The sequence below is a fragment of the Podarcis cretensis genome (assembly GCF_951804945.1).
Source record: "Podarcis cretensis genome assembly, chromosome: 4".
In the NCBI taxonomy this organism is placed as follows: domain Eukaryota; kingdom Metazoa; phylum Chordata; class Lepidosauria; order Squamata; family Lacertidae; genus Podarcis; species Podarcis cretensis.
The window spans coordinates 6,944,544-6,972,288 of record NC_137173.1 but is presented as its reverse complement, the minus strand read 5'-3'; the positions used below and the strand labels follow the sequence as shown (position 1 = coordinate 6,972,288).

At 47.7% G+C, this 27,745-nt stretch overlaps 1 protein-coding gene across 1 annotated transcript; it reads left to right on the top strand.

Moving 5' to 3' along the window:
* On the top strand, nucleotides 1-27,510 carry MRPL48 (mitochondrial ribosomal protein L48). Its single transcript, XM_079974200.1, has 8 exons — nucleotides 1-157; nucleotides 3,750-3,802; nucleotides 5,371-5,414; nucleotides 9,067-9,152; nucleotides 12,693-12,859; nucleotides 19,363-19,465; nucleotides 21,562-21,651; nucleotides 27,285-27,510. The coding sequence occupies exons 1-8, from the start codon at nucleotides 137-139 to the stop codon at nucleotides 27,357-27,359; spliced, it is 639 nt and encodes a 212-aa protein (XP_079830326.1). The 5' UTR covers nucleotides 1-136; the 3' UTR covers nucleotides 27,360-27,510.
* The last annotated feature ends 235 nt before the right edge of the window (nucleotides 27,511-27,745 follow it).

Below are 27,745 nucleotides of genomic sequence, written 5' to 3'. Positions count from 1 at the left end.
GAGGGGGACCCGTTTTGTCGTTGCACGCGAGAGGCTTGGGGGGCGTGTGTCGGCGGCGGACCCATAGAGACTCGTGCTTCTCCCGCTGCGTCGTCGTGGTTACCGCCTGGAGGGGTTCTAGGAGCGGCTGGGGAGCATGAACGCGGCTCTGGGCAGAGTACGTACGCTTTTTTGGGTGGGCAGAGGGATGAGGAGAGAGACGGGGCGTTTTGACCTTCTTACTGCACTCCCAGGAGTCTTTGCCTCTTCCTCGATTCTCATTAGCCTCCCTGGTCAAAGCAGTAGTTCAGGACCCAGTGGTTCCAAACCTGTGGGTCCCCAGATATTGTTTGACTACAAATCCCATCATTCCTAGCCAGCATGACCAGTGGTCAAGGATGATGAAAGTTGTAGTCCCAAAACATCTGGGGGCCCACAGGTTGAGAACCACTGGCTCAGGCATAGGCAAACTTGGCCCTTCAGATGTTTTGGGACTACAACTCTCATCATCCCTGACCACTGGTCCTGTTAGCTAGGGATGGTGGAAGTTGTAGTCCAACAACATCTGGGGGCCCACAGGTTGAGAACCACTGGCTCAGGCATAGGTAAACTCAGCCCTTCAGATGTTTTTGGACTACAACTCCCATCATTCCTAGCCAGCATGACCAGTGGTCAGAGATGATGGGAATTGTAGTGCAACAGGGACCCACAGGTTGAGAACCAGGTATAGGCAAACTCAGCCCTTCAGATGTTTTGGGACTACAACTCCTATTATCCCTGACCACGGGTCCTGTTAGCTAGGGATGGTGGGAGTTGTAGTTCCAAAACATCTGAAGGGTTGAGCTTGCCTATGCCTGCAATAGCTCTCTACCATTCTCATAATCCTTTTCTTTCGGTGCCAGTGATTCTAAGCTGTGCCCATATGTTCTCCATGGGGCACCTTGTTAGGTATAGGATTGCATTGCGAATTTCCCTTTAATTTGCCATGGATCCTCTCTTGAGTGGAATGAGCTGACTTGCAGGGTTTAGGGAGGTTAAAAAAGGTAAAGGACCCCGGACCCCTAATGGTATTTCAAAAAGTAGCTTTGTTGAGCTTTTGCGGGGAAACCTACCCCAAACATAGGGATTTTAAGCTTTTTGACCTGTTTCCGCTGATTTTTCTATCACGTTGCCATACATTCCCTGACATTTGGCCAAATTGGCAAAATCCCCCAACACCATTTTTACACCCTAAAACCAGGACATGTCAGGAATTTTCCTGAAGTATGGCAGGCCTAGCCTTTTTGATCTTTGTAGGTCATTTCAGAGTCCTCGCTAAGGTATTCAAAGCTGTTTTAATCCATCCAGGAAACTTGGAAGTTCAAGCCTCATGGGACCCTTCCTTTGATTGCTTGTTTTAACCCCAGGTAGCTTTCCCCACCTTCTCCCTTCTCCCTCTGTTTCCTTGCCACCTTTCCATTGTTGTTATTTTCCTCTGGTTAGCAGGAACCTCAAGGGGACGTGAAGTCATGTGTTCTCCCTCTTCTATTTTTGGAACTATCTTAGGAGCCTTATAAAAAAACCCAAGTTGCTTACACAACACAGGACTCAAAGGTGACCTACAAAGGTTTGCCTATCTCCACAACCAACCTGTCCTCATTCACTGATAAAAATAGATAACAAAGGGCAACTTGCTACCTAGGAAAATTGAGGCAAACTAGCTACCCAAGGATTTGCGCACTCTGAGAATGTTGGTTTAGGGCTTGTCTACAGTTCCTCTTGTCCTGCTGCTTTCTCCCAGGGAAAACTGCTCTTTAGCGCTCAGTCGGAGCAAAAAGGCAATTCAGGTTTTTCATGGATTGCTGTTTGTTCCAGTTTAGAGCTAAAGAGCAGGTTTTCACTGGGAAAGGACTGGGGCACGGGTGAAATCACTTGGACTCATGCCTAAAAAGCACGAGTCAAGCGCAAAACTGCTCAGACTGTGTTTCCTAGGCATGGGACAAGCAGAAGTGTGGTAGGTCCAATAAGGGCTGTTCCAGCCCCCACTCTGCCATGCCCACTTACCCCATAAAACACAGTGTGTGGATGGGTAAAGCCTTGGCTGCAAAGGAACAATTGAAAGCTGTAAAGCATGCTCTTGAATGTTGCTTTGCCAGCACGGCTTGCCTTTGGCTCCTTTGAAATTCAGTACCGATTGCAAGCCTGATAGAATTGGGTCCTTTTGGGAGCTCCAGATCAGAGACAATTGGTGCAGAGGAACGCTTTTCTTTTGCAAACTAGCTTTTGCGTACACTCTGTTGCCTTGATCCAAGCTCTTCGATCATGGTGATACCAGGAAATCCACTCCTCCTCTTTCCTTGGAACAAGTAAGAGTGACTCCTCCATTTTCTCGTTCTCTATTTTCTCACCACAGCCAGTGTGGTGTAGTGGTTAAGAGCGGTAGTCTCGTAATCTGGGGAACCGGGTTCGTGTCTCCGCTCCTCCACATGCAGCTGCTGGGTGACCTTGGGCCAGTCACGCTTCTTTGAAGTCTCTCAGCCCCACTCACCTCACAGAGTGTTTGTTGTGGGGGAGGAAGGGAAAGGAGAATGTTAGCAGCTTTGAGACTCCTTAAAGGGAGTGAAAGGCGGGATATCAAATCCAAACTCTTCTTCTTCTCTCCCTCTTATCACCTCTGTTTCCTAAATCTCACCTTTCATTTGCCCTTGCATGGCCCAAACTCGTGCCACCTTCCTCATATTTTGGACCGCAACTCCCATCATCTCCAGTCAAGTTGGCCAATGGCCAGGATTGATGGAGGGCGTCAGGTTGGCCAAAGCTTCCTGGATGCATCTATGCTTCCATTTCAGCCTTCCCATTCCTTAATTTCATTCTTTATACAGCAAAAGTAGATTTCCAGCCTCCCATCTATTGCTGTCCGTATCATCAAAACAAGTTAAGTGGTGCCTCGCAAGACGAAAATAATTCGTTCCGCGATTCTCTTCGTCTAGCGGTTTTTTCGTCTTGCGAAGCAAGCCCATTGACGGATTAGCGGATTAGCGGCTTTTAGCGGCTTATCAGCTTAGCGGATAAGCAGATAAGCGGCTTCGAAAAAGGGGGGAAAGGAAAAAAAGTCGGAAAAACATGCAAGACATTTCGTCTTGCGAAGCAAGCCCATAGGGAAATTCGTTTTGCGAAGCGCCTCCAAAACGGAAAACCCTTTCGTCTAGCGGGTTTTTCGTCTTGCGAGGCATTCGTCTTGCGGGGCACCACTGTAAACTGTTGTTCTGGGCAGAATTGGCTTAAAAAGCTCTTCTGTACTATTCTCAAAACTGGGGTTATGTATGTAGACATGTTTGTTGGCATGTAATGTATGATTAGGGAACTTTCTCCCAGATCTGCTCTTTCCTTTTTAAAGATTGAAAGCCAGTGGGCAGATTTTGAAATAGATGTGTATCATCTTGAGCTGAAGACAAGTCTGTGGCTTCAAGAGTAAATCCAGCCTAGTGTGTTCCCCATCCCCCTGAAGATTACGCTGTAGAAATACACAAGTACAAGTGGCAGAGTATGCAAAAATAGAAATTGCACTCATCTGTCTTCCTGTTGTTCTTTTGTGAACACCAGCCTTTAGGGCCTCTAATAACAGGTTGAGAAGTTTGCTGGTGGCTTGCAAATGTGGAGCTTTGAAGTAGGAGGTGAACGCTGGAATAGACTGCCAGAGAGCCATCGATGCCCTGAAAAACTCTCTGCAGTCTTTCTTGACATTTTAAGGGTATTTTTCTTTTTTTTTCCCCCACCCTCCATCCCACTAGGCCTTCTACCTGGGAAAGGAACCCCTTTTAAAACAGACGCCTGCGCTTATCAGGTAAGGTGAATAACGTTGAAGCAAACATGACATCCTATCCTGAACAAATTTATTCTTGTCGGTAGGGCGGTAGCAGTAAAATAACCAAAATAGGTCAGGGACTGTGGCCTGGTCTTAAGGCATGTCCACACTGGAGGGGGAGCCTTGTTCTCATATTCCACAGTCAGATGTACAACCAGGGAAAAGGGACCCACCCTGACCCTGACTCTGTCAGTTTACTCAGAATTAAGCCCATTTTGATGTTTATTTTATAGATTGATTGCATTTATATTCCACCTTTCTTCCAAGGGGACGCAGGTGGCGCTGTGGGTAAAACCTCAGTGCCTAGGGCTTGCCGATCGCATGGTCGGTGGTTCGAATCCCCGCGGCAGGGTGAGCTCCCGTCTTTTGGTCCCAGCTGCTGCCCACCTAGCAGTTCGAAAGCACCCTTAAGTGCAAGTAGATAAATAGGTACTTCCTGCAGCCAATCGGAAGCCGCGCTTTGGTTTCCGAACGTTTTGGAAGCTGAACGGACTTCTGGAATGGATTCTGTTCGACTTCCGAGGTATGGCTGTATGTACACTTGGCTTTGGAGGCCAGCAACTTCCTACTGAGAACCTTTTATTTGTGTCATCTGCCACCTGTGTTGACTCCCAAATCCCCCACGCGGATCATTGGGGAACAGAGGAAGCTGTTTTATACAGAGTCAGGCCAGTGATTCATCCAGCTCAGCATTTTCTAGAGTGATCGAAAGTGGCTTTCCAGGGTTTTCGGCAGGGCACATTCCAAGACGCTGGAGAAACTTTTGTGTCTAAAGCAGATGCTCTATCCCAGGCATAGGCAACCTTTGGCCCTCCAGATGTTTTGGACTACAATTCCCATCATCCCTGACCACTGGTCCTGTTAGCTAGGGATCATGGGAGTTGTAGGCCAAAACATCTGGAGGGCCAAAGGTTGCCTATGCCTGCTCTATCCTATCTGCAGGCAACACCTTTTGGGCCCTTACCTAACATGCAGTTTTGTCATTATACTTAAGAAGGTGCTAAATGCCAGCCTTAGGAAAGTTTCGAAACACGAAACGCACACATGTGGGTGAAGGAAGTCACACGGGTATTGGGGAATAAGGGGAGGTGGTTGCAGGGTTAGATGTGGGAAATTTGCAGAAATAATGTACAGTGGTACCTCGGGTTAAGTACTTAATTCGTTCTGGAGGTCCGTACTTAACCTGAAACTGTTCTTAACCTGAAGCACCACTTTAGCTAATGGGGCCTCCTGCTGCCGCTGTGCCACCGCTGCACGATTTCTGTTCTCATCCTGAAGCAAAGTTCTTAACCTGAAGCGCTATTTCTGGGTTAGCGGAGTCTGTAACCTGAAGCGTATGTAACCTGAAGTGTATGTAACCCGAGGTACCACTGTATTCATGCTATGTACAATGTTGAAGGTGTATGGTAATTAATTGAAAATAATTTTAAAAATTATTAAATATAAAATAAAATAAAATGGACACAGACAGTAAAAAAAGAAAGAAATTTTCAAAACATTTTGCAGACGAGCCTGTAATGACGAACATTCTTCTTCTTTTTCTTTAGTCTTGCCTTAAAAACGTCCAGAAGGAATCCTGTATGTTCCGTAGGTAAGAATTGATTTCCAGGAACTTCTGCGCCAGTAGCCTGAGTGCTGTGCTCTGCTTTGTTGAGTGGAAGTTAAAATTCCCCCCTCTCGTGTAGAGAGGCAGCCTGAGAATGGACAGAGCAGGCCTTCCCCTGACAGCGATCACATCAACATTATTAATGACGAGAAATGCTAATACATTGCTAGGCTAGCCTTTGACCATCTGGTGCCCTCCCAGATATTTTAGACTACAACTCCCATCAGCCCCAGTGTTGGTTGAGACTGATGGGAACTGAAGTCCAAACACCTAGGAGATGGTTGAAGGCTAGTCTAGCACATGTTAGCATAATGATGGTTTGAATGTTTTGCTAGATGTGATACCAACAAATCTTCATAAGTTCTTGCCTGCAGGTTTGTAACCTAACATTTCTCACATGAACAAATGATTCAAGAGTAGGGGTGTATACTCTCTTTCTAACAGCAGTCTGTAGTCATCCTCTTTCCTCACCTGATTTCCTTGTTTAGTGAATACTGAAGCTGAATATAATAATAATAATAATAATAATAATAATAATAATAATAATTTATTTGTACCCTGCCCATCTGGCTGGGTTTTCCCAGCCACTCTGGGCGGCTTCCACAGAAACCAAAAATACACTAAAATCACACATTAAAAACTTCCCTGAACAGGGCTGCCTTAAGATGTCTTCTGAATGTCAGGTAGTTGTTTATCGCTTTGACATCTGATGGGAGGGCGTTCCACAGGGTGGGCGCCACTACCAAGAAGGCCCTCTGCCTGGTTCCCTGTAGCTTTTGCTTCTCGCAATGAGGGAACCACCAGAAGGCCCTCGGCGCTGGATCTCAGCGTCCGGGCAGAACGATGGGGGTGGAGACGCTCCTTCAGGTATACTGGGCCGAGGCTGTTTAGGGCTTTAAAGGTCAGCACCAACACTTTGAATTGTGCTCGGAAACGTACTGGGAGCCAATGTAGATCTTTCAAGACCGGTGTTATGTGGTCTCGGCAGCCGCCCCCAGTCACCAGTCTAGCTGCCGCATTCTGGATTAGTTGTAGTTTCCGAGTCACCTTCAAAGGTAGCCCCACATAGAGCGCATTGCAGTAGTCCAAGCGGGAGATAACCAGAGCATGCACCACTCTGGCGAGACAGTCCGCAGGCAGATAGGGTCTCAGCCTACGTACCAGATGGAGCTGGTAGACAGCTGCCCTGGATACAGAATTGACCTGCGCCTCCATGGACATCTGTGAGTCCAAAATGACTCCCAGGCTGCGCACCTGGTCCTTCAGGGGCACAGTTACCCCATTCAGGACCAGGGAGTCCTCCACACCTGCCTGCCTCCTGTCCCCCAAAAACAGTACTTCTGTCTTGTCAGGATTCAACCTCAATCTCTTAGCTGCCATCCATCCTCCAACCTCCTGAAGCATACTAGCTGCTTGATCCTATTGATGTTTAGTTGTGCATTAATCACAGGATGGATAAAAACCAATAATTTCTTTTAAAAAATGGGGAAAAAAGGATTTTTAAAAATTTAAATCGGATTTTTAAAATAAAATGCTTTTGGAGGAAAAATCTTTCTAAAGATAGCTTTCTGTTTAAGTTACATTATAGTCCAAAGGCTATTCATCAGGAAATAAGGATTTGTTTTAAGTTTTTCGTGTGTGTAGTTTTTTTCTTTAAAAAATTGTTTAACCACATCAGTTAACAAACATGCATGCATATATATAGTAGAATGTTATTGTTTTAGTTAAATAAATTGTTTCAATTGTTATTAAGGAAATGGTTATTTTTCTCCTTCCAGTAAAGTACAGCAGAAAAGTTGTCCAAATATAAAGTTAACTTATTAAACCTCGCAATAATTTCATAATTATCTGTATGTATTTTTAAGAGTATAACCAAATCACTAATTTTTTATATAACTGTAAAAACTGCTCTGAAATTTTATTGTCCCAAAAATGAAACCTTCATCTGGTTGTAAATTTGCAAGAATGAGTCTTTCTGTAAAAAAATGATTTAAATCAAGTCTTACTGACTAGCGATTTAAATCATGATTTACCGTATTTTTCGCTCTATAAGACGCACCAGACCACAAGACGCACCTAGTTTTTGGAGGAGGAAAACAAGAAAAAAAATATTCTGAATCTCAGAAGCCAGAACAGCAAGAGGGATTGCTGCGCAGCGAAAGCAGCCATCCCTCTTGCTGTTCTGGCTTCTGGGATAGCTGCGCAGGCTGCATTCGCTCCATAAGACGCACACACATTTCCCCTTACTTTTTAGAAGGGAAAAAGTGAGTCTTATAGAGCAAAAAATACGGTAAATTGTGATTTAAATTGATTTGATTTAAATCAAATCCACCCTGATTAATCTTCTTGAGCTTGGGGTTTTGAATAAACATGCGTTGGATAGGATTGCAAGGGCTTGTTAAAGCAAATAGCCTTCAGATACTCACCCATTCTCCCTCTCTTTCTATGTCCTTGGGACCTCTCCCCAGTGTCCAATGTCTTTGCTTCTTCTTTTTTTAATAAATTTTTATTCACTTTCTTTTCTGTCATTACAAACATCTCCTATCAATAATATACGTATTACACATCTTCACCCCTTCCCTCCCGGACTTCCCTCAGCTTCCATTTCTGGTTTGTTACCCCCTCATTACATACTGCTGTTTCTTACAATCCACTGTATCATTTCTTCATTATTTTAAATGTTCTCTATTAATAAAGATATGAGTGTGTATTTAAATCCTGCCATCAAGTCAATGTTCTTTCTTTGCTTCTGCAAATATATTATAAAAGGTTCCCACTCTTTTTCAGAGTCACTGTTGTCCTTTTCTCGTAGTCTATCCATCAATTTTGCCAGTTCTGCATAATTCATCATTTTTTATTGCCATTGTTCTTTTGTTGGAATTTCTCCAGTCTTCCAGTTTTGCACTATCAAAATTCTTGCCGCTGTAGTAGCATACATAAATATCGTCCTCTTCTCTTTCGGCATATCTTGACCTAAAATACCTAACAAGAAGGCTTCTGGTTGTTTAACAAATGTTATTTTCAATGTTTTCTTCAATTCATTGTATATACCGTACTTTCCGCTCTATAAGTCGCACCAGACCACAAGACACACCTAGTTTTTGGAGGAGGAAAACAAGAAAAAAAATATTCTGAATCCCAGAAGCCAGAACAGCAAGAGGGATCGCTGCACAGCGAAAGCAGTGACCCCTCTTGCTGTTTTGGCTCCTGGGATAGCTGCGCAGCCTGCATTCGCTCCACAAGACGCACACACATTTCCCCTTACTTTTTAGGAGGGAAAAAGTGAGTCTTATAGAGCAAAAAATACGGTAATTTCCCAATATATTGGGGAGTGTCTTTGCTTCTTGACGCAGCTGCTGTGAGCGTCTGGGCGATGCTGCGCAGCTCCTGCCGTCCCGTTGTGACACCTGTGGCTCATTTCTGGTTTCATTTGAGCGGTTGGAGAGAAGAACGACACAGAAGGCAGCAGCTCCTGCTTCCGCCTGACACTATCAGGAAAACGTGTTTGCCGTGGTGACGGTTTCACCAAGGAAACCCCCAATTTGCTGGGTTCCTTGGAGCACAGTTCAAAAAGCACTTGGCTAGTGGGTTTAAGGTTTCTGAAGGGACCTAACTGTGTCTGTTTTGTTTCCCAAAGGTAGCACTCTGCTGGACTGCCCCAGGCAGTACAGGTCCCAGCCTACTCACCGCATTGGCCGGTTCAAATACCTGCTCCCCAAAGAGGTAAGCACCTCTGATCTTGGGCTCTGCTGACTGGGCAGTTTCTTGAAAGAACAAAAATCAGAGATTGATGGGAAAACCTTCAGTGTAAACCATTTGATGTGGATTGGTGGCGTTGAAGAGCATATGTTGTATTTCCTTTCTTTCCCTCCCAAAATATTTTTATTGATTTTGATGTGAAGAATTAATCAAAAGAAGGAAAAGCAAAAGACGTAGACCACAAAACATCACATGCCTGGAAGGACAAAAGTGCAGCACAGCTCCGGAGGAATAATAACTTACTGACCAATGCAAGGATTTCTCTTACAAATGGCAAAGATAATGTAAAAATAACAGTATCCTCCACCACCACCACTATTTACCGTATTTTTCGCCCTATAGGACGCACTTTTTCCCCTCCAAAAATGAAGGGGAAATGTGTGCGTGTCCTATGGGGCGACTGCAGGCTTTTGCTGAAGCCTGGAGAGCGAGAAGGGTCGGTGTGCACTGACCCCTCTCGCTCTCCAGGCTTCAGGTAGCTATCCGCAAGCCGTGGGAGAGCTGAGCTCAGCACCCCCAGGCTTTGGGCTTCGTGCAGCTCTCTGTGGGCCGTGGGAGGGCTGCGCGACTTCGCACAGCTCTCCCACGGCTTGTGGAGAGCTGTCTGTTCTGGGGTCGGGGGAAGCTCGGGCTTCCCCTGCCCCAGCCCCGCGCCTGGGGGGGAAATATATTTTTTTTCTTTCTTTCCCTCCCAAAAAACTAAGTTCACCCTATGCACCGGTGCACCCTATGGGCCGAAAAATACGGTAGTTTGTTTGCTGCTTTTCCATAGATAAAACCATGCTCTAGGCGGCTAACAACATGAAAAGATTTCCACAATTTCAAAGCTAACAAAAGCAGTCCTAAACAAGAAACGGAACGCATCCAAAAGTATACAAGCACCATTGAACAATTCCCATGTAAATCAGTATAAGATCAAAAAAATATATAATATCAATAGCAGCAGCAACCAGAATCTGCACAAGAACCCAACCCAAGAGTCTGTTCAGCAGCTTCAGCTTTTGCAGCTGGAGTCAGTCCAGACTCTGCCCTCCCAGGCCAGGCTGGAAAAGGCCAGCAAGGAGCAGGTCTTTGAGGACTCACAGCCCAGTGAGCTTGTTGTATTTCTTTTTATAGCACAAGAATGGATGTAGTACGCTTTGTACACTCCTTGGAGAGAAGGAGTTTATTAATCTGAGACTATTAATACGTTATTCTTGTCCATTTCACTGTTTTCCCACTGCGCCAAGTAGTTCATTGAAACTATAGGAGGGGGGAGCGCTGTTGTTCCCCTTTCAGCTTTCCCACAAGCATCTGGTCTGCCCCTGTGAGAACAGCATGCTGGACTAGATGGACCATTGGCCGGATCCAGCAGACTCTTATTATGTTCTTATCCGTGTAGCAAACTGCAAAATACAGTGGACGCTCAGGTTGCGAATGTGATCCATGCGGGATGCACATTCGCAACCCGCAGGGGCGTGTCTGCGCATGCGCGGGTTGCGATTCAGCGCTTCCGTGCATGTGCAAAAAGCAATTTAGCGCTTCTGCGCATGTGCGACTGCCGAAACCTGGAAGTAACCTGTTCCGGTACTTCTGGGTTTTGGCACGTCCGTATCCCGAAAAAATGCAACCTGAAGTGTCTGTAACCTGAGGTATGACTGTACAGTCGTACCTCTGGTTGCGAACGGGATCCGTTCCGGAGTCCTGTTCGCAACATGAGCAGAATGCAACCCGCGTCTGTGCAGGTCGCGATTCACCGCGTCCGCGCATGCGCGTGACATCATTTTTGCGCGTCTGCGCATGCGCGAGCAGTGAAACCCGGAAGTAACCCTTTCTGGTACTTCCGGGTTGCCGTGGGACGCAACCTGAAAAAACGAATCATGAAGCAAACGCAGCACGAGGTCTGACTGTATATGGGCAGAGCAATCCTAAGCCCCAGGCGACCACTTTAGGATTAATCTCACTGAAAAGTGAGATACAATCAAGGAACAATACAACAGTTGCCACGGTCCCAAACCTTGCTGCTCACTCAGACCAAGGTGGCAGGCAAGGGTGATTTTTTCCTCTTCTTACTTTGTTGCACCTGATTCCAGACGCCCTCCAGTAGCAGAAAAGGGCGTTAGGATCACACTCGAAGTAGCACAAATTGAGTTGCGTGCTGTTGCTGAGCAGCAGCAGAGATGGAAAGCCACTCTTGGAACTTTTCGGAGAATGAGAAATCTGAAAGGGGAGGCCTTTGCAGTTTGGAAAGATAATGAACCAATCACTCATCTGGGCAGAATGTCTTCAAGGCAGAAGTTGAAATAGGAGCAGTTTGTCCCAGCTTGTCAAGAGCCGGGAAAGATTTTAATTGTTCCAAGACGATTTCGGTTCTTCCCCACCCCCTCTGGCCCCGGTACTGGGAATCAGCTGAACATAAGAAGAGCCCACTGGATCAGGCCAATGGTTCATTTAGTCCAGCATCCAATTTTCACAGTGGCCAACCGGGTGCCTGTAGGAAAGCAGCAAGCAGGATTCGAACACATGAGCATCACTCTGACCTTCTGTGGTTTCCAGCAACTGGTATTCAGATGCATTGCTGCCCTTTACTGTGGAGGCAAAGCATAGCCCTTCACGGCCTAGGACCCTCGTACCTACGGGACCGCCTCTCCCGGTATGCCCCGCGGAGGACCTTAAGGTCCATAAATAGCAACACCCTAGAGGTCCCGGGCCCTAAGGAAGTCCGATTAGCCTCAACCAGAGCCAGGGCCTTTTCAACACCGGCTCCGGCCTGGTGGAACTCTCTGTCTCATGAGACCAGGGCCCTGCGGGATCTGATTTCTTTCCGCAGGGCCTGTAAGACAGAGTTGTTCCGCCTGGCCTTTGGCTTGGAATCAACTTGATCCCCTTTCCCCCATCCTCTTTCCTTTTCCTTCTGTGATGGAACTCCTATTTGGGGACTTCCCTGGCTTTTTTCTGGCCCATGAAGGACCAGTCTGGATAGTTGGCCTTGGTGAAGATTTGACGTTTTCATCCCCGAAAAAGTTTTTGATTTGAGTTTCTACTGAAAAGAGGCTGCATTTTAATGTTGTGTTTTAATCTTGTTTGTAAGTTGTATTTTAATCAATTGTTTTTATACCTGGTGTTAGCTGCCCTGAGCCCGGTCTTGGCTGGGGAGGGCGGGGTATAAATAAAAATTATTATTGTTGTTGTTGTTGTTGTTGTTGTTGTTGTTATTGTTATTATTATGGCTAGTAGCCATCAGTAGCCCTCTCCTCCATGAATTTGTCTAATCCTTTTTTAAAGCCTTCCAAGTCTGCCTCCTGAGGGAGTTCCATAATTTCACTATGCGCTATGTGAAGAAATCTGTCCTTTTTATCTGTCCTGAACCTTCTAGCCTTCAGCTACGCTGGAGGATGTTCCAGTGTTAGGAGGGAGAAAAGCTCCACTCGATCCATTTTCTCCATGCCATGCTTCAGGTAGATCCTTTTACACTTGCGGGTGCTCCCAGCTGCGTTTGAGACAATTCTGCTTCTTTCTTCTCAGGCTCCCAAGAAAAGGAGGTTACAATTGAAGGAGATTGACCCTGGGACAGAACACGCGTATGGAGTCTTGAACATCGTCATGACCGGCTACGACGTGACCTTGGTTGAGCACTATGCGCAGTACGTCCACAAGCTCTGCAACCGACACTCCATCAAAGTGGAGGAAAGGTATAGATATCTGATGGATCCCTGCCTGTGTTCTCCAGTGAGAGATCTACGCTTTGCCTCGTGTGGTTGAATGTTGTGGTTTGAGGTTCTCCAGATAGTGGGACTCCCACTGCCCATCAGCCCCAGCCGGCTTGGGGCCCAGTGGTCAGGAAGGTTGGGTGTTGTAGTCCAACGACATTTTGGAGCTTGTTGTTGTTTAGTCGTTTAGTTGTGTCCGACTCTTTGTGACCCCATGGACCAGAGCACGCCAGGCACTCCTGTCTTCCACTGCCTCCCGCACTTTGGTCAAACTCATGCTGGTAGCTTCGAGAACACTGTCCCACCATCTCGTCCTCTGTCGTCCCCTTCTCCTTGTGCCCTCCATCTTTCCCAACATCAGGGTCTTTTCCAGGGAGTCTTCTCATGAGGTGGCCAAAGGATTGGAGCCTCAGCTTCAGGATCTGTCCTTCCAGTGAGCACTCAGGGCTGATTTCCTTCAGAATGGGGAGGTTTGATCTTCTTGCAGTCCATGGGACTCCCAAGAGTCTCCTCCAGCACCAGAATTTGAAAGCATCCATTCTTTGGCGATCAGCCTTCTTTAGGGTTCAGCTCTCACTTCCATTCATCATTACTGGGAAAACCATAGCATTAACTATACAGACCTTTGTTGGCAAGGTGATGGAGCAAGGGTCGGCAAAACTACAGGTGAAACCCGAAAAATTAGAATACAGTGGTGCCTCGCAAGACGAAAAGAATCCGTTCCGCGATTCTCTTCGTCTAGCGGTTTTTTCGTCTTGCGAAGCAAGCCCATTGACGGCTTAGCGGATTAGCGCTATTAGCGGTTTAGCGGCTTTCAGCGGCTTTTAGCGGCTTATCAGCTTAGCGGATAAGCGGTTTAGCGGCTTAGAAAAAGGTGGGGAGGGGGGGAAAGTCGGAAAAACTCGCAAGACATTTCGTCTTGCGAAGCAAGCCCATAGGGAAATTCGTTTTGCGAAGCACCTCCAAAATGGAAAACCCTTTCGTCTAGCGGGTTTTCCATCTTGCGAGGCGTTCGTCTTGCGGGGCACCACTGTATCGTGGAAAAGTTTATTTCAGTAATTCAACCTAAAAGGTGAAACTAATATATGAGATAGGCTCATGACATGCCAAGCGAGATATGTCAAGCCTTTATTTGTTATCATTGTGATGCTGCTTGTGCACCTTTTTCTTCCACACTTTTCCCTTCCGCATAACTTTCCATTAATGTGCTTCGATACAGCAGTTTGGGAACATCCAACTTCTTCTGCAATTACCTTTTGAGGCTTTCCCTCCTTCTGGAGGGTCTCAATGATGGCTTTCTGCGCAACTGTCACTGGAGGAAACCCCAGAATGCCTCAGGGCATCTCCACCTTTGTTGTCTAGGTGGCCACCTAAATGCATTTAATCTGGCTGCTCATAGAATCATAGAATCATAGAATCGGAAGAGACCACAAGGGCCATCGAGTCCAACCCCCTGCCAAGCAGGAAACACCATCAGAGCACTCCTGACATATGGTTGTCAAGCCTCTGCTTAAAGACCTCCAAAGAAGGAAACTCCACCACACTCCTTGGCAGCAAATTCCACTGTCAAACAGCTCTTACTGTCAGGAAGTTCTTCCTAATGTTTAGGTGGAATCTTCTTTCTTGTAGTTTGGATCCATTGCTCCGTGTCCGCTTCTCTGGAGCAGCAGAAAACAACCTTTCTCCCTCCTCTATGTGACATCCTTTTATATATTTGAACATGGCTATCATATCACCCCTTAACCTCCTCTTCTCCAGGCTAAACATGCCCAGCTCCCTTAGCTGTTCCTCATAAGGCATCGTTTCCAGGCCTTTGACCATTTTGGTTGCCCTCCTCTGGACACGTTCCAGCTTAACCTGCTGTGATTTGTCCTGATGACATGACTGCATTCTTCGGTTCTCATGCAACTTAAAAACCATCGCCGGATTGCATCTGTAGCATGTAGTCACACGCACTCCCTGCCACCTCCAAAATTGGATTCAAATCTGCCGAGATCCTACCATCCACTCCTTCACACCACTTCAGTGCTTACTTTCCGAATTCTGCTTGACCAATCAAATCAGAAATCGCTTCTGCGCATGCCCAGATGCCAAAAACCGTGCCTGCGCAGAAGTGATTTTTGGACATGCGTAGGCGCGATTTCCAGTATCTGCGCGTGCGCAGACATGATTTCCAGCGCCGCTCAGCGAGTCCCCATGCCCCGCGCTGGTTTAGCACAGTGTGCAGGGGACTCAATGAACAGGTGGCTCAGTTCAAGGGTTGTTGGGTTGAAATAAACGACAGACGAATGACAAGTGTCATATGGGAGGCATCTCTCGAGCATGTCTCGGGGAGTCCCTTTTATTGAATATTACAGCATTGCCACATATGTGCTTGTTGCTGATTGGTTAACACAAATACAATGCAAGGGTTGCATATAGGCATTAATCATCAATAAATTAAAGGTTGGGAAAGGGAACACAGAACTGGACAGGTATGAAAACCTCCTTATTAAACTATTACTAGTGATTGATATAGCAAGACTTAAAAGAACATAACTATCGCATTCCGTAGATGTGGTTAACCATGCATTGAGAACAGGTCAGGGTACAATGTTTCATGAACTCAATGTGAACTAAACATTCTAGGGTGGGTGAGGAAGGAATGCTTCAGCTTAGAGCGGTTTGCCAGAGTCATGTGCAGAAGCAAAACTTCCCATCAGAGGGTGGCTTGGGGGCCGGTAAAACGGTCTTCGTGGGCCGCATCTGGCCCATGGGCTGCACGTTGCCGACCCCTGGTCTAGGTCCATGAAACATCGTATGATCTTTGAGGAAGAAAGGGGATTGTCTTCCATTGTAGTATTCTGAAATCTGTTGGGTGGTTGGTTTGTTTTTAAAAAAACCTCTTGTACTCTATTCTGGACATCTTGGAAAAGACTAGAGGGTTATGTTCAGCATGAACCTGCTTCTCTCTCTCTCTCTCTCTCTCTCTCTCTCTCTCTCCTGAGCTCTTCCTGTTGTATGGATGGACCTCTTTTTTTCCTACCCGGCCCAGAGACAAAGGCTCCGTTCAGCCTCTGCAGCTTGACCTTTTCCCTCTGCTTTGGCTCTTTGAAAATCCCAGGAGCTGATCAGATCAGGCAGAACAGCAAGCTGGCTTTGTTCCGCCGCAAAGAGAAGCCTCCCAAAAGAAGATATCTTTAAAGGAATGGGCTTTTGAAAGGTGGTAGATAAAATCGGAACGAAGGCTCGCTGGATTGTGAGATGGAACATAGGAAGCTGCCTGCTATATATATATAGAGTTAGACCTTTGATCCATCTTCCTTAGGGTTTTGTACATTGATTGGCAGCAGCTCTCTAGGGTGTCAGACGGGGGCACTTTTCATATTGGAGTGTTTCTTCCCCCCGCCCTGATTGTGTTCAATTTCTAAGTGTTTTACCCGGTCCTTTAAATTGTGTTTTTATTTTTGCAGAATGTTCATTGGAAGGCATTATGTAGTCGGACAGTGTGACTGGAGAGGATAATGGATGGGCAAGGCTCAGAATCTGTTATCTCTTGAATGCTAGACATATTTTCAAACTTCTCTATAATACAGTGGTACCTCGGGTTAAGTACTTAATTCGTTCCGGAGGTCCATTCTTAACCTGAAACTGTTCTTAACCTAAAGCATCACTTTAGCTAATGGGGCCTCCTGCTGCCGCTGCACAATTTCTGTTCTCATCCTGAAGCAAAGTTCTTAACCTGAAGCACTATTTCTGGGTTAGCGGAGTCTGTACAGTGGTGCCCCGCAAGACGAAAATAATCCGTTCCGCGAGTCTCTTCGTCTAGCGGTTTTTTCGTCTTGCGAAGCAACCCTATTAGCGGCTTAGCGGATTAGCGCTATTAGCGGCTTAGCGGCTTAGCGGCTATTAAAGGCTTAGCGGCTTAGCGGCTTAGAAAAAGGGGGGGGGAGCGAAAAAACTCGCAAGACTCGCAAGACGTTTTCGTCTTGTGAAGCAAGCCCATAGGGAAATTTGTCTTGCGAAGCGCATCAAAAAACGGAAAACCCTTTCGTCTAGCGGGTTTTTCGTCTTGCGAGGCATTTGTCTTGCAGGGCACCACTGTAGCCTGAAACGTCTGTAACCTGAAGCGTCTGTAACCCAAGGTACCACTGTATGTGCTTGGTGTCACTTTTCTCCATGGGTCCCCATTTTCAGCCAGTTCACAAACAGGGGAAGCTTGCTTGAGCCAATTGCAGCCTGTGGATTGAGCTAACTGCACATTGGTGCTTGTTCCTTTGAAACCTTTCCAGGTGAACAGTACATGCGCTGTTGTTACCTTGCCTCACACATCCCTGCTGGGCAACTGTGCTCCTCAAAAGAGGATCTGTTGAGAATACTGCCTGCCCCAGAGGTTCACTCAGTGTGTAAAAGAAACCGGGCTTTTAGTGTTGCAGTTCCAGGCCTTTGGAATGAGATACCAGCCAATTGCCCAGCATTGTGATGTTTAGACAGGGGTCAGCAAACTTTTTCAGCAGAGGGCCGGTCCACTGTCCCTCAGACCATGTGGTGGACCGGATTATATTTTGAAGGGAAAAAATGAATGAATTCCTATGCCCCACAAATAACCTGGAGATGCATTTTAAATAAAAGCACACATTCTACTCATGTAAAAACACCAGGCAGGCCCCACAAATAACCCAGAGATGCATTTTAAATAAAAGGACACATTCTACTCATGTAAAAACACGCTGATTCCCGGACTGTCCGCGGGCCGGATTGAGAAGGCAATTGGGTCGGATCCGGCCCCCGGGTCTTAGTTTGCCTATCCATGTGTTTAGACATCTACTGAATATGTTTTTCTTAAAGGAGGCTCTCCCTGTATTGTGACCCAGTCACTTACGACATATTAATCATACATCTGCAGGAATGGTTTTATTTGAAAGCTGCTAAAAATGGTACCACTTGCTTATAGAATTTGCATGGGTGTTTTTTTTGTGTGTGTGTATTTAATCTTATTTTTATCTTTTTCTGCATCACTTTGATTGCCCTACACTGTAAATCAGTCTATAAATTTGTAAAATAATAAATAAACCCCAGACATCATTTTTTTTAAGATAGCAGGAGATTCGCCATCTTAGAACTGGAACTTTCACTTCAAATCAAGTTCCTAGGGTGTGGAGATAGCATGTTCAGATTGTCTAAACCAGATGGGAAGTTGCACAGGGCATCTGGGTTTAGTTTAGTTTTCCTTCTCCAGGGCTACTAGAAAGAGAGACACTTTATAAAATATATGCAAAGGTGCATTGTTTTTGCAAATTGCAAAAATCAAGCTTTCTCGGCATCAGATTTTAATGAACTTTCTCCCGGTTGAAGCCCACTCAGGGAATTCCAGAGCCAACAGGAATGTTGCTGTGTCTCATGAAACCACCCAACCGAGCACTCTGTGTCTCCTGCAGCACTCTGATTATCTTGAAAATCATCCTATGGGGCACGTACTTGCTTTTTCTTAGAATCATAGAATCATAGAGTTGGAAGAGACCACAAGGGCCATCGAGTCCAACCCCCTGCCAAGCAGGAAACACCATCAGAGCACTCCTGACATCTGGTTGTCAAGCCTCTGCTTAAAGACCTCCAAAGAAGGAGACTCCACCACACTCCTTGGCAGCAAATTCCACTGTCAAACAGCTCTTACTGTCAGGAAGTTCTTCCTAATGTTTAGGTGGAATCTTCTTTCTTGTAGTTTGGATCCATTGCTCCGTGTCCGCTTCTCTGGAGCAGCAGAAAACAACCTTTCTCCCTCCTCTATGTGACATCCTTTTATATATTTGAACATGGCTATCATATCACCCCTTAACCTCCTCTTCTCCAGGCTCCCTTATCCGTTCCTCATAAGGCATCGTTTCCAGGCCTTTGACCATTTTGGTTGCCCTCCTCTGGACACGTTCCAGTTTGTCAGTGTCCTTCTTGAACTGTGGTGCCCAGAACTGGACACAGTACTCCAGGTGAGGTGTGACCAGAGCAGAATACAGTGGCACTATTACTTCCCTTGATCTAGATGCTATACTCCTATTGATGCAGCCCAGAATTGCATTGGCTTTTTTAGCTGCCGCGTCACACTGTTGGCTCATGTCAAGTTTGTGGTCAACCAAGACTCCTAGATCCTTTTCACATGTACTGTTCTTGCATTACACCCATCCCGTGCGCCTTTGGGACGAGACCTGTAAACAAATACGCCTTCCTGGTTTTTGCAGAAACCATTTTCAATGCAGATTTCCCAGTTCCGCTGGCACAGAGGTAGGAGTTTAGCGCCAACAGGCCTCATTAGCGCAGGCGGCTGTGCTCCATTTAACGAAGGCAGCCAGTCTTGTCTGCATCGCTAATTTGTCATGAAGGCTCCGTCTCAGGAGCCTCGCTCCCTGGGGCTGGAAGTTCGGTTCTTTCTGCTGAATAGTGCAAAAGTCTCCTTTCTCTCACTCACCCCTTTCGTGCCTGTGGAATGCTGATAACAGCTGCTGTTTCCACAGCTATGCGATGCCCACCAAGACCATGGAGGTGATGCTGATGCAGGAACAAGGCTCTAAGGCGCACCTGGATGCTGTTCTTACAACCCACCAACGTGTTGTTCAGGTAGGAGGTCTCACCTGCCCAATTTCCTCTTCGTTTTTTTAATAGTATGGTGACATCATGTTGCCTGGCAGTCTTTCAGCTGAGTTCTCTGTGACTTCTTTGGAGTAAAAGGTAAAGGACCCCTGTACGGTTAAGTCCAGTCAAAGGCGACTATAGGGTTGCGGCGCTCATCTCACTTCCAGGCCAAGGGAGCCGGCGTTTGTCCGCAGACAGCTTTCCGGGTCATGTGGCCAGCAGAACTAAATCGCTTCTGGCGCAACTGGACACCATGATGGAAGCCAGAGCGCATGGAAACGCCGTTTACCTTCCCGCCGGAGTGGTACCTATTTATCTACTTGCACTGGTGTGCTTTCGAACTGCTAGGTTGGCAGGAGGTGGGACAGAGCAACGGGAGCTCACCCCATCGTTGGGATTCGAACCGCCGACCTTCTGATTGGCAAGCCCAAGAGGCTCAGTGGTTTAGACCACAGCGCCACCTGCCTCCTTCTTCTTTGGAGTACACTAAAAACAACAGGGGCACTGCTGGAGATGCAGTCATTTTAAAGCCCCACTGCTCTACTTTGATCATCTTGGTGGAACTCCTCTGCACACATTACATTAGTGGGTAAAGGTAAATGTACCCCTGACCGTTGGGTCCAGTCGTGGCCGACTCTAGGGTTGCGGCGCTCATCTTGCTTTATTGGCTGAGGGAGCCGGTGTACAGCTTCCAGGTCATGTGGCCAGCATGACTAAGCCGCTTCTGGCGAACCAGAGCAGCGCACGGAAATGCCATTTACCTTTCCGCCAGAGCAGTACCTATTTATCTACTTGCACTTTTGACATGCTTTCAAACTGCTAGGTTGGCAGGAGCAGGGACCAAGCAACAGGAGCTCACCCCGTCGCGGGGATTCGAACCGCTGACCTTCTGATCAGCAAGCCCTAGGCTCTGGTTTAGACCACAGCGCCACCCGCATTGTAGCGGGTAGAGGAGGTCAATTCCCCACCTTTGGAATAGAGTGTTGGACAAGGGAGACCAGAACAGAGATACGCCAATGTGGAGCTCAGTAGCTGGCATAGGTCAAGTCTTTTTCTCAATGTATAAAATGGGGGAAGACAGATCTATCCCCTTCAGAGGAAGGATTGGATACGACAGTAATAAAGAAACACCTCTTCAGGCCAGTGGCAGACCTACGTAAGAATCCTGGTTTCACACTGTGTCATGGTCTGGTTCATGGGTGGTAGAAGTCCCAGCTGAGGACGTCGGGGCTGGGGGCAAGATGGTGGGGTGGGAGCAGGAACAGGGGTCCAGAAGCCAGGAAGCCAAGAGTCCAAGGGTCAGAGAGCCAGGGGTCAGGAAGCAAGGAGGCATGAAGTCAGGGGTCCGAGGATCAAGAAGCAAGGAGTCAAGAAGCCGAGGTCCAAGGATCAGGAGTCAAGAAGCCAAACGCAGCAAGGCAGGAAGCGTGTTGCTGTGGCAAAGAGCCGAAGGGAAATGCTGACCTTATATCCCTTCCCAGCTCTTGCCACCAGGTGCAGTGAGTTACCAATCGGCCTCACCTATGCGGCCACGCCTTGCCTCTTCAGAACAAACTTAGGAAGGCCCCAGTCCTGCGAAGCCCTACTGGTCACAGGGCCTGGCTCCTGCATGCACTCCTGACACACTGTGCCTTTGGTTCCTGCTGGAAACGGGCTCTTCCTCCCCACCCCCCCATTATCTTTTTTATTTGATTTTCCAAAACATAAACATACAACATAAAATAGTACAAAATCCAGATATTGAGATGACTCTAAATCTCCTGACTTCCCCCCATCCCTTCCATGGGTCCTTTTATTTCTATTTTCAACTGCATAACAGTATCTGTATCAGTAGATGTATCTGTATCTAACGGGGAAAGCCACCATGACGTTTTTTGTTCTAATAAGTCTTTATACTTTTCCCATACTTTAAAAATTGATTTTCTTATTATATGATTCTGAAAGCCTTTGTGTACTTTCACCTTATCATAATGATGTGTGCTGATAACATAATAGGCCTGTTTTTGTGTGTGGGGGGGTTTGCTCTCTTCCCTTTCCCCTACAATGATCCATTCTGCTTCTTTTTTCCTCTTCCCCTTCAGATCAGTGGTTTGAATGCTACATTCGCTCCTATTCTCTTGGAAATTGTTCAGAATAATCGGCCCGAAGGAGTCCATCTGTTAGTGAAAGAGGTATGTGGATTCTTACTGAAGCATTCAGGTTTAGCATTGTGGCTCCTCGCTTTTAAACTTTTGTTAAAAAGCAGGTAATAATAATAATAATAATAATAATAATAATAATAATAATAATAATTTATTATTTGTACCCCGCCCATCTGGCTGGGTTTCCCCAGTCACTCAGAGCGCCTTCCAACAAAGATGAAAAGTACACTAAAATGTCACATATTAAAAACTTCCCTGAACAGGGCTGCCTTCAGATGTTTTCTGAATGTCAGGTAGTTGTTTATCGCTTTGACATCTGATGGGAGGGCGTTCCACAGGGCGGGCGCCACTACCAAGAAGGCCCTCTGCCTGGTTCCCTGTAACTTGGCCTCTCGCAGTGAGGGAACCGCCAGAAGGCCCTCGGAACTGGACCTCAGTGTCCGGGTAGAACAATGGGGGAGGAGACGCTCCTTCAGATATACTGGACCGAGGCCGTTTAGGGCTTTAAAGGTCAGCACCAACACTTTGAATTGTGCTCGGAAACGCACTGGTAGCCAATGTAGGCCTTTCAAGACTGGTGTTATATGGTCTCGGCGGCCGCTCCCAGTCACCAGTCTAGCTGCCGCGTTCTGGATTAGTTGTAGTTTCCGGGTCACCTTCAAAGGTAGCCCCACGTAGAGTGCATTGCAGTAGTCCAAGCGGGAGATAACCAGAGCATGCACCACTCTGGCGAGACAGTCCGCAGGCAGATAGGGTCTCAGCCTACGTACCAGATGGAGCTGGTAAACAGCTGCCCTGGATACAGATTTGACCTGTGCCTCCATGGACAGCTGTGAGTCCAAAATGACTCCCAGGCTGCGCACCTGGTCCTTCAGGGGCACAGTTACCCCATTCAGGACCAGGGAATCCTCCACACCTGCCCACCTCCTGTCCCCCAAAAACAGTACTTCTGTCTTGTCAGGATTCAACCTCAATCTGTTAGCCGCCATCCATCCTCCAACCGCCTCCAGACACTCACACAGGACCTTCACCGCCTTCACTGGTTCTGATTTAAAAGAGAGGTAGAGCTGGGTATCATCCGCATACTGATGAACACCCAGCCCAAACCTCCTGATGATCTCTCCCAGTGGCTGCATGTAAATGTTGAAAAGCATGGGGGAGAGGACAGAACCCTGAGGCACCCCACAAGTGAGAGCCCAGGGGTCTGAACACTCATCCCCCACCACCACTTTCTGAACACGGCCCAGGAGGAAGGAGCGGAACCACTGTATGACAGTGCCCCCAACTCCCAGCCCCTCAAGACGGTCTAGAAGGATGTTATGGTCGATGGTGTCAAACGCCACTGAGAGATCCAGCAGAACTAGGAAACAGCTCTCACCTCTGTCCCTAGCCCGCCGGAGATCATCAACCAGTGCGACCAAGGCAGTTTCAGTCCCATGATGAGGCCTGAATCCCGACTGGAAGGGATCCAAATGGTCCGCTTCTTCCAGGCGTGCCTGGAGTTGTTCAGCAACCACTCGCTCAATCACCTTGCCCAAGAATGGAAGATTTGAGACTGGGTGATAATTGGCCATCATGGCCGCATCTAAAGATGTTTTTTTAAGAAGCGGTTTAATAACCGCCTCTTTCAGCGGGTCTGGGAAGGCTCCCTCACGGACGGAAGCATTCACCACCCCACGAAGCCCATCGCCCAGTCCTTCCCGGCTAGGTTTTCTAAGCCAGGATGGGCAAGGATCCAGGAGACAGGTGGTTGGCTTCACTCGTCCAAGCAGCCTGTCCACATCCTCGGAGGTAACAGATTGGAATTGATCCCACACAACTTGACTAGACAGGACTCTAGCACTCTCCCGCCCCAGCCCTGCTCCCACGGTGGAGTCTACCTCTTCCCGAATCTGACCGATTTTATCTGCAAAAAACTTTGCAAAATCATTGCAGGAGATCATGTGTCCCGTACTGGGCCCCGATGTCGCAGGTGGTTCCGCTAAATTGTGAACCACCTGAAAAAGTCTCCTGCTGCTGTTTTCTGCAGATGCAATAGAGGCGGCGAAGAAAGTCTTCTTCGCTGTCGCTATCGCCACTTGGTAGGCTCGACGTTGAGCTCTAACCTGTGTCCGGTCAGATTCGGAATGAGTTATCCGCCACCGGCGCTCTAGCCGTCTCAACGATTGTTTCATTGCCCTCAGATCCGTGGAAAACCATGGGGCTGTCCGGGCTCCATGCAATCGGAGAGGGCACTTCGGAGCCAAACAGTCAATAGCCCTGGTTAACTCCACATTCCAGCGGGCCACCAGGGAATCGGCTGAAAGGCCATCAACATGGGATAAAGCATCCCCTACCACTCTCTGGAAACCATTTGGATCCATTAAGTGGCGGGGGCGGACCATCCGAATCGGTCCCACCTCCCTGCAGAGGGGATGGGTCGCAGAGAAGTCCAGTTGCACCAGGAAGTGATCTGACCATGACACTTCTTTCGTTTCGCTTTTACTTAGTGTCAGATCACCAACATCCATAGAGGTAAACACCAGGTCCAAGGCATGTCCGCGGCTATGGGTTGGGCCAGACTTATTCAGGGACAGCCCCATGGAGGCCATGCTTTCCACGAAGTCCCGAGCAGCCCCTTGTAAGGTCGTGTCGGCATGGATGTTAAAATCCCCTAGGACAACCAAGCTAGGTGTCTCCATTAGAACATCTGCCACAACCTGAAGCAGCTCAGGCAGGGAATCCTTGGTGCAGCGGGCAGGTCGGTACACCAAAAGAAATCCTGTACTGCCCCTATTGCCCAACTTCCAGAACATGCACTCAGAAAACTGGGTCTTCCCAATAGGACGCCTGGTGCAAACCAATGACTTCCTAAAAATCACTGCAACCCCCCTCCCCGCCCACATGACCTGGGTTGCTGTGCGTAAGAGAAACCTGGTGGACAAGCAGCGGCAAGGACAGGCCCATCTGCTTCATCCAACCAAGTCTCTGTTACACATGCCAGGTCAAGTCCTCCATCCATGATCAAGTCATGGATGGCAGTGGTCTTATGAATCATTGACCTGGCATTGCACAGCAGCACCTTCAGGTCATGTGGGTATCCCTTGCTGATTCTAGTATCCATCCGGTCAGGACTAGATCCGGAGGCAGGGATAGTCCTCAGACAACGACTAAACCTGCCTCCTCTGTAATGACATGGTCTGGTCTTAGCGTAACTCCTCCTCCTACCCGTGATCACTGAGATCGGTTGTCCCAGTGCATCCCCCATTTTGTGGGCTGGGGCCCACTCCCCGGCAGCCCTGACCCCTCCCCTTAAGAACAAATAACACCTTTAAAAAAAAACAAAAAACCAATAAAACAATACAAACAAAAAACAGTAAAAATTACAAAAAGATAAAATCAAACAAATTCCCAGGCCCAATAAACATCCATCCCACCCCCACCCCCACCCACATACAAAAAATTCAAAAGAAAAATTTTAAAACATTTTAAAAGCACTCTGCACCCCTCCAGCAGTAACAGCAACTGTCCTAGTGAGGCCCATCAGGCCCTGCCCTTGGCCAGGTGGTAAGTGGCAGGAAGGAGCAGGGCCCCATACACTCACACAGGAGAGTCCTCCTGGGCAGCAGAGCGCAGCAGTCCCTGTGAGGCTTCAGGCCCCGCCCTGGGCCAGGTAGATGGTAAGTGGCAAGAGCAGGGCCCTCAGACACTCACACAGGAGAGTCCTCCTGGGCAGCAGAGCGCAGCAGTCCCTGTGAGGCTTCAGGCCCCGCCCTGGGCCAGGTAGATGGTAAGTGGCAAGAGCAGGGCCCTCAGACACTCACACAGGAGAGTCCTCCTGGGCAGCAGAGCGCAGCAGTCCCTGTTCTGAGAAGTGCTCCAGGACACACCCACCCACCCACCCACCCAGACACCCCTCCCTCTCTCACGCACACCCTCCCTCCCTCCTGCATTTGGTAGTTGGACACCCTTTGGAATAAACTCCTCAGCAGCCATGATATAGAGCCTCCCTGTTCAGGCGCAGTTTGCCTTGGAATACCAGGTGCTGGAGACAAATAACCAAGGCGGGCTGTTGTCACTGTGCCCTGGAAGAAGCAAAGATCACCAGTGTTGAAGCAATGATTCAACATCAACTTCATTGGACTGGTCATGTTGTGCGGATGCCTGATGATCGTCTTCCAAAGCAACTACTCTATTCCGAACTTAAAAATGGAAAGCGTAATGCTGGTGGTCAACAAAAGAGGTTTAAAGACTGTCTCAATGTAAAATGTAGTAAAGGTAAAGGGACCCCTGACCATTAGGTCCAGTCGTGACCGACTCTGGGGTTGTGGCTCTCATCTCGCTTTACTGGCCGAGGGAGCTGCCGTACAGCTTCCGGGTCATGTGGCCAGCATGACTAAGCCACTTCTGGCGAACCAGAGCAGCGCACAGAAACGCCGTTTACCTTCCCGCTGGAGCAGTACCTATTTATCTACTTACACTTTGACGTGCTTTCGAACTGCTAGGTTGGCAGGAGCAGGGACCGAGCAACGGAAGCTCACCCCGTTGCGGGGATTCGAACTGCCGACCTTCTGTTTGGCAAGTCCAAGGCTCTGTGGTTTAACCCACAGCGCCACCCGCGTCCCTAAAATGTAGTATAAACACTGACAAAAATGTAGTAAAAACGTAGTATAAACACTGACAACTGGGAAACACTGGCCTGCGAGCGCTCCAGTTGGAGAACAGCTTTTACCAAAGGTGTCATGGGCTTTGAAGACACTCGAACCCAGGACACAAGGGAGAAATGTGCTAAGAGGAAGGCACGCTTGGCAAATTCACACCGTGATCAACTCCCGCCCGGAAACCAATGTCCCTACTGTGGAAGGACGTGTGGATCCAGAATGGGCCTCCACAGTCACTTACAGACTCACTGTTAAAACCGTGTTTATGGAAGACAATCTTGCTTGGCTACGAGGGATCGCCAAAGAAGTAGCTTGTGGGGTTCCCGGATGCCCCTGTCTAGGAGGAGAATGCCAGACCTGATGGACCTTTTGCTCAGACCCAGCAGGGCTCATGTGGAAATGCTGACTTCTTGAGACAAGCTTCACAGCAGATTTGAACCTTGGCGTCTTTACTTGGCGTCCTTTGCACCACAGGAAATTTGTTCCCGAATGAGGGGGAAGTTTAAACCAAATGGCTGCGATTGTGATGGTAATGGAAATGACCAGAATCAAGCAAAACAGGCAAATTACCACGCACCCCGTGTATTTGCATACTTTGGCTTTGAGCACAGAATCTGAGGGCATAATTGATTTTACAATGTACAGTCATACCTCATGTTGCGTTTGCTTCACGTTGAGTGTTTTCAGGTTGTGTCCCGCGGCGATCCAGAAGTACCAGAAAGGGTTACTTCTGGGTTTCGCTGCTCGCGCATGCGCACTCAAAATTACGTCACGTGCATGCGCAGAAGCGGCGAATCGCGACCCGCACAGACGCGTGCAAAATAAGGGCTTTGCACCTTTATACAATATGCATGTGTGCTTGGGCCCAGGGTCTTTTGCCTCACCATCCCAACTACTGACTCCCTGTTGCTACTCAGCTTAAAAAAGAAGTGTCCCTGGATTCATTGAAAAAATTATTGTAACCATATGCTAATATCTATAACATCCTGCTCTTGTTGTTTTCCCCTCCCTGTCCCTCCACAGCACACGGAAGAAGACTTCAAGGTTCGGCTGAAGGCTCGTCCAGAACTGGAGGACCTGCTTTCTCAAATGAGCTGAGTCAAGCACATCACAAATACCTGTTTTACATTGGGGTTTGTGGCTGATCGTCGACCTTTTCACAACGTTCCACAACACGGTGGAAGTGGACCTCTGTGTTTGCTGCAAAACACGACGAGTCTGTTTTTTCATAATAAATGTTTAATCTTTATGGCGTGCTTCTGCGGTGTGCTGTAACATGAGGCAATTTCTGCTGCTAGAGTTAAACAAAAGTTCATTGCGTCACCTGTACCAATTTAGACTTCTGCTTACAGAATCTGGAAGCAGAATCCTTAGGTTTTCTGGCAGTTCAGCACTCTGTACAAGGCAGGCCCAACCAGTTTATTGAGTGTGTGTGTGTAGTGTGTGTGTGTGTGTGTGTGTGTGTGTGTGTGTATTAAGGTGTT